General features: G+C 39.7%; 1 protein-coding gene across 1 annotated transcript; it reads right to left on the reverse strand.

Annotated features, from left to right (window-relative positions):
* Window positions 1–259: 259 nt before the first annotated feature.
* On the reverse strand, window positions 260–5,087 carry LOC131301864 (myosin-binding protein 2). Its single transcript, XM_058328347.1, has 4 exons — window positions 3,436–5,087; window positions 3,174–3,329; window positions 1,556–3,013; window positions 260–984 (listed from the first exon to the last, which is right to left on the reverse strand). Exons 1-3 carry the CDS (start codon window positions 4,727–4,729, stop codon window positions 1,593–1,595), a joined length of 2,871 nt encoding a protein of 956 aa, XP_058184330.1. The 5' UTR covers window positions 4,730–5,087; the 3' UTR covers window positions 260–984; window positions 1,556–1,592.
* Window positions 5,088–7,028: the final 1,941 nt, after the last annotated feature.

Consider the following 7,028-nt stretch of genomic DNA (forward strand, 5'->3'; position numbering starts at 1 on the left):
ATCGGTGACCTATGTCCGGCCAGTTTCGCACTCATTTCCTCAATTCGTGAGCCAGCGCGCGGTTCGGTACCCCCCATGCACGAATTGTGTGACTATGCCTACACCTAACAGAGATCGAGTTGTTTATTGCTTAAAGCATAATCCACATCACAAGCAATCTTTGCTTCTTATTATACTCTACTTATACCAGTGTACATTCTATATCAATGTTCGAACTTAAAAACAAAGAAAAGAATGAAAGTCTGCTTCAAAACCAGTATAAACAAACACTCACTTTTATATACTTACAAACAAATGTGGTACAAGTAGAGTATGATACAGCTAAAACAACTTTACTCCTCCAACACATAAATAAACAAACATCATGTGTGATGAAATGATGCAGGAGAGAGAGATAGAGAGATGGAAAAGAGGAGTCACTTACTTGCCCTTCTTTTCCCTCTCCACAAAACACTAAAAAAAAACCAACTAAAGATTTCCTACTCCTTTAAAGGTGTGTCAAAATAAACTAGTGCTATAAGGTACCTGGCACTGGAATCTCTGTTGGATCACTCCAGCTTTGCAAGCCAGGCCTTCTCTCTCTCTCTCTCTCTCTCTCTCTCTCTCTCTCTCTCTCTCTCTCTCTCTCTCTCACAAAAATACAAATGACAGAGTGGCTCTCTCTCTCTCTCTCTCTCTCTCCCTCTCTCGCTCCCTCTCCCTCTCTCTCTCTCTCTCGCTTTCACTCTCTCTCTCTCTCTCTCTCTCTCTCTCTCTCTCTCTCACTAACCTACACACACATAGACTCATCATCCTCCTTTCCCTTAAAGGTGGAGATGGGTACACAACTAAAAACCCACAAAAATTTGGGATTACTTGGACCCAAAAACCCAAGAATGAAAAATGACCAAAACAGTCATTTCAAGAACTTCCCTCTCCCACAAAGGGGACTTCTTTGCTTCAAGACTCTGAATTCAATCAGCATTTGATCAACAAGCCCATAATCTGCATTCAGAAACGCAATCAAGATATGAGACTACAACTTAACAATAGAGTACTCAATTGTGTGTAAGTTATAACACAATTATCTCAAAAGGGGTGAGTCAAATTAACTATTTTCTTGTTTGGGGTGATGGTAAACACAATTTCGTTCACAGAATACAGTAAATCAAATGTTGCCTCATCTTGGATCACGTCGAAGCGCAACTTCGTACACGTAAAACAACGAAGAAACGAAACTACAACTTGACACTAGAGTGCTTAAATGGGTGCAACGTTGACATAAAAAAATAAATAAAAGGATTAATCAATAAAAGGATCATGGTTAAGCGCAGTTTCACTACCGGGAACACAATCAAGAAACGAAACTGCGATTGATTCAGCTGAACACTAGAATTCTAAAATGCGTATACGTACAATAGCATGCAAAAGAGGTTGATTCGCTTTACTTACTGTCTTCGTCGGGGTAATGGTTTAGAAAAATTTCATTCTTAGAAACACAATCACGAAATGAAAGTACAGCATAACACCAAAATTGCTAAAATGGGTACAATCAACAAATGGTGAATCAAATTACCTATTGTCTTGTTTGGGAATGATGGTTAAGAACAACTTCATACTAGTAGAGTACCGTCGCTTAAATTCTTCACCCGGTGATCCACATCCCTCAAATCGCGAAGATGCTGCAAAATCTCTTGGAGAAGATCCATTCCCTTTTCCCCTTTCTTCATTGAGCTAATGCAATGCTTTAGGAACTCTCTATCGGCCTCAAGTGCTTGTAGCCTCTCATACAGATGATCCACCTCCTCTTCAATCGCGGGGCTCTTGTTTTCCAGCTCGATTTTCTTGACAGCAGAAGCTTCAAACACATCAGAATGGAAACCATTCACATGTCCATTCTCTTCCGTGGCTTCACTTTCTGCGCTAGTCGCGTCGAAAAGTGGAAGAAGTCTCTTCCCCTTTCCACCCACGAGTCTAATTTCCTCTTGAGGGTGTTTCCCGTTCATTTCCTTGTGAAATCCATTCCCAACCCCATTTACTTCTTCCCCACCGAAATCGTGTTTTCCATTTTCTTTGTAAAACTCCTCAATAGGCCTTATATCCGCAAAATGTTGTTCCTCTTCACCATCATCATCGTCGTCATCATCGAAAGTAAAAAGCTTCTCTTCCAAAACCTTGAGTTGCTCCAATATAGACAACCTTTCTTGCTCAAAATTGGCCAAAGATTCCTCCAAATTCAAAACCGCATCGACAGGCGTGTTAGGGTGGTTTCCATTTTCTTGATCAAATCCATCTTCTTCCTTTGCGTCTTGATTCAAGTCAATAGATAGACCATCACTATCCCCAGCATTACTAGAACAAGCAAATGAACTCTCACTCCTATTACAACTACTACCACCACCACCACCACCACTACCATCCCTACTTCTCCTCAAAATCCTCATCTTTTCTTTGCTCTCATATTCCAACACCCTCTTTCTATACACTTCCAACTCTCTCTCTGCCTCTTCCTTCTCCCTCTCTCTCTTCACCATAAGTTCGTTCAACAGCTGCAACGCTTCTTGATCGTACTCCGATTGCTCCTCCATCATCCTTTGGTACTGCAAAGCTTCCATCTGCATTGCAGCCTTTTCCTCTTGAAGCCTATTAATCATTGCCATGGTTTGGTTTGCAGCCACAGCAGATGCACTCCTCTCTTCTTCTAGTTCCGCGTATAAAGCATGTGAGGCCTTTCGTTCGGCCTTTAAGGCCGTTTTCAAGTGTTCAATGGCATTGACTCCGTCGCCTCCTTCGAATTCGCTTATCATGCTTCCATCTAAAGACTCTTCCGTTCCAGATTCTCTTTTCTCAAGCAACAGCAACTTCTTGTGCAGGAGGTGGAGATTTTCTATCGAAGTGGGCGTATCGGGAACCCTTTCCTCCTCAATATCATTCAACTCCGAGCCTAGTGAAGTTTGATTGTGCATCACATTGACTTGCACCTCAACTGACATGATTTTCACATCTACTAACTCTTCCTCAACTTGCTTGCAACCTATTTCAAGAAACAAATTCAACAATGTAGAGGTTTAGAGCAGCTACAACAAGGCAAAATTCAACAAAAGTCAACCTAGTGAAGTTTGATTGTTCATCACATTGCTTTGGTGTTCGATCACTGAGATTTTTCTCGGGTTTGATAAGGGTTTGAGGCTTACCAAAGCTGGTTGAAGGGTCATCATCTATGGATGTATAAGGAGGAAGAATTTCCTGATTTTGAAATTCATCAGTGTGTTCAACGTCAGGAATTTCGGTTCCTATCGAGACCTCTGCTTCAATTTCATTGATTGGCATTTGAAGAGAATCTTCTGTTACTGAAAAAAATAAGTGGGAAATTTTTCAATATCTTAGTGTAAAATCAACATTATGAAACATTGATGAAAAAACTGAAAAATTTATAGGGTCCAATTAGTAATTTACCTGCTGGAACATCTGAATCATAGGTGTGTATGGTTGAGGTTTGGGGCTCAACATGTTCATAAACCTCCCTCACCAAATCACATTCTTTGGGATGGAAAATAAGAGAATTCTCATCCTCTTCTATTTCCATGGATTCAATCATTGAAAATTTGGCCTCCTCATTAATCTCAAAGGCAGAGAGCTCTGCGTTGACTCCACGATTGCCGCCGGACTCGAGACACAAATTGGCCACATGATTTTCATCATCATCTTTCTCACCAACACTGCTGTTACTCTGACTCTCATCTGTTTCGGAATCGGCAGACTCGACCGGAATCAACCGATAACCGCCATGTCCGACAAAGAACTCCAGATGCTGAGGTGGGACTTCAATTGAAGAATCTTGTTCCTCACAAAATTGTCCCATTTTCTCACCAGAAATAAAATCCTCCATGGTATTTGAACCATCCCCTTCACCAGACTCTTGCTCTGTCTCTGCCACATGTTTTCTTAAATCCAATTCTTCATTTCCCTCAAAGATTATATTCTCCTCCTCACCCTTTTCCTCTATCCCATTGTGATCTTTGAATTGTTCTATCACAAAAAATTCTCCATTCCCGGCCTCTTCTATCTCTCTCAATCCGAAGTTAGGTACAGAAACAGAGCAATCCTTATCCACCTCTGCCTCATCCTCTCTATCCACCATAGAAACTGATATGATTTGATCCAGATCGTTCCCGTCTGCAATCCGATCTTCATCACCGGGCTCAGTGATCAAATTCCCGTTCTGGGTATACTCCAAATCACTCAAAGAAGGCTTGAGCACTACGTAAGGAGAGAGAAATTCCTTTTCTAAGCATGCTTCACAGCAAGAACACTTCAACCCCACTTTCTCTTCTTCATTTTGTATCCTTCCAAGCTCTTTAAGCCAAGGAAATAAAGCTAAAGTCTTTGAAATTCCACGGCTAAATGGTTGCGGTGGTGAGCAGTCCTCGCACATGTCTTGTGATCGGGCTAATTTCTGGTGGTTGGAGCAGTAACCCAACTGGGAAATCTCTTTGGCGTGGGACTCACAGAGAAGATCTCTGAGGGAATTCTTGTTTCTCGTGGAATCGAAGAAGTGGTCGATGCGACAACACCATGGGCAAGGTGTTTTGAGGCCGAAGTAATCGGCAAATTTGATGATCAAGTAGGAGAAGAGAGAGTTGAGGAGGAGGAGGATTATGAGGATCCATTCGAGGATGGCGTAGATGAGGATTAGGGTCAGTCTGTTGGTGTTTCTGTGCAACATGGTTGCGAATTTGTTGGCAGCCATTCTGTCTCTTTGTACATACAGGAGAGAGAGAGAGAGAGAGAGAGAGAGAGAGAGAGAGAGAGAGGTGAAAAATAGATTTGGTTTGATTGTGAAATCACAAGAAGAACAGAGTAGTTGGAGCCAAACAGAGAAGAAACAGGGGATTGGTTGTTCAGAGAGAGAGAGAGAGAGAGAGAGAGAGAGAGGTGGAAGTGGTTTTAATCAGATTCAGAAAGGGCGGTTTGAATGGGGAGGCAGAAAAAGAAGACTTGAAACTTTAGAAAAAGAACCATAGTTGGATTCACAAAATAAGAAATGCTTTTTAGATGTTTAGTAGTATATTTAGTTTTCATTTCTTAATTTTGACAAGGTTTCAAGCAACCATATTCCCATTCAACATTTTCGTGTGGAAGTCCATACTTTGATTTTGGTATCAGAAAATAGGGTTTGTTTAGAGGATTTGGAGATTAAGATATGAATTGTAATCTTGCGTATGAAGTCTACGTGCATGTCTATGTGTTGTACGAACGCCGCATAATTAAGAATGTGAATTACATATCTTCCATCAAGATATTTTGGTATTTGAAAATGGAGTTGTTTGTTTGGAGGACTTGAAAATTGAGATATGAAATATAATCTCACTGTGAAATTAAGAATGTAAATTATATACCTTCTATCAAGATTATACCGAGTTGATCTACGCAAACGCAAAGTTTGTGGTTGCAGGAGGACAATATTGAAAATGAATGTCACAATTTCAACCAAAAACACACATTTTATCTTGGTCCATCATTCGCATTCTACGCAACATCATCTAAAGATATTCTCCTACAGTCCACCCATATCCTACGCAAAAATTAAGGTAGGAGATCCATATAGGCGATAGGGTTAGCTTTGGATCCAAACACTTTTTTCCCTTGAGCATTTCCTGCAGCCATCCACTTTTGTTTTAAATAACAGGGCCCACTAAGCATAAAATTGAGTCGGTGGGGCCGCACTCAAAGTAGGTTATTGGGTCCCAGTATGAGGACTGCTAGGTGCTGGAGTTCATCATTCATGTCTCCTTTTTTAGGAGTAATTCTTTGTTTTCAACTCTAGGTTTTTTTTTTTTTTTTTCTTGGGTCAATGGAAATTGTCTATTTTTCCTATCAAGATCATAGCTATTGCTTACTTGTAAGACTAATTTTTTGCATTTTTTCAAACTTTGATTCTTCACAAACACGTAATCGAAATATAATTCTGTAGAGAGGTCTTACAAAGACGATTTATTTCGAAATCTTTGTATATAGTCTGAACGAAATTTGCCTAAGTAGTATTGAGTTTTTAGTTTTCAATCCTCTTAATGGAGATGCCCATCGTTATGTTTGAGGGTGGGTTCACTACATTTTGTTAAATTCACGTTTTATTTTGGGGATTAATCACCATTTTGACGAGATAAGTTTAAAAAGTAAAAAAATATGATCAAAAGCACAAAAAAAATCCCTAAAGACGAAAAAACAACAAAATTGTAGTGGATTATTATTATTTTTTTGTCTGCAGAGTACAGTGTCGTCTTATATGATTTTTCTAACTTCGGTCCATATTTTCAAACTTTTCTAATTCCTCTCGTAGAGATGAACAATTAATCCCAGAAAACTTGGAACAAAAAGTAACAAAAATTAAGTTTCAGTCAAAAAATACCGAAGACAAAAGATATAACGTGAACTCACCCTGACCTAATTAATCCATTGGTAATCAAGAGGAAGAAAAAAAAGAGATGGGAATCAAATATGGAAAATCTCAATCGAAAAAAAGCTCATTCAAGTCATGCGGTCTGGGTGTTCAAACTTGAATGCTCTGGACTAGAAATTGAAATGATTCCATTTTGGCTCCATGGTGTATTTAATGGCATGGTGGAGTTGAATTCTTTGGTTTCCTCTCTTCCTTTTTAGGCATTACAAAGCGTGCCTCATAATACAATATTTTTTTTTGAAGAAAAAACCCAAAAAAGATAGCATGCCTGATAATTTACCATATTAGTTGTTTCTCCCCTCCGACTTTGGCAGATTCGAGGTCCCTGTCATGAGGCTGGGCTGTACAGGATTGCAGTATGCAGCTTAGTCGTCTATTTAAGTTTTTAAATGTTCGGATTAAAAACTTCATAGAAGAGTTGGTTTTTAATTCGAATCGTTGAAAACACTTTTGTACATCTGAGATTGTTCACTGCAACCATGTAGCGCTCAGCCTCACTACCGGGACCCCGAATCTGACTTTGGCATACTCGAGAATTGTGTTGATAGGTGTAAATTTTATTTGTGCTTTATTTCTTTTGATTGGCATG

Source organism: Rhododendron vialii, chromosome 9a (assembly GCF_030253575.1).
Source record: "Rhododendron vialii isolate Sample 1 chromosome 9a, ASM3025357v1".
In the NCBI taxonomy this organism is placed as follows: domain Eukaryota; kingdom Viridiplantae; phylum Streptophyta; class Magnoliopsida; order Ericales; family Ericaceae; genus Rhododendron; species Rhododendron vialii.

What these genes read in the sequence shown, in the direction of transcription:
- LOC131301864 (XM_058328347.1), bottom strand. Translation starts at nt 4,729, where the DNA reads ATGGCTGCCAACAAATTCGCAACCATGTTGCACAGAAACACCAACAGA. An exon ending in TGATTCAGATGTTCCAGCAG is followed by an intron (nt 3,330 to 3,435) that starts GTAAATTACTAA and finishes TATTTTTTTCAG; the next exon opens with TAACAGAAGATTCTCTTCAA. An exon ending in TGACCCTTCAACCAGCTTTG is followed by an intron (nt 3,014 to 3,173) that starts GTAAGCCTCAAA and finishes TTCTTGAAATAG; the next exon opens with GTTGCAAGCAAGTTGAGGAA.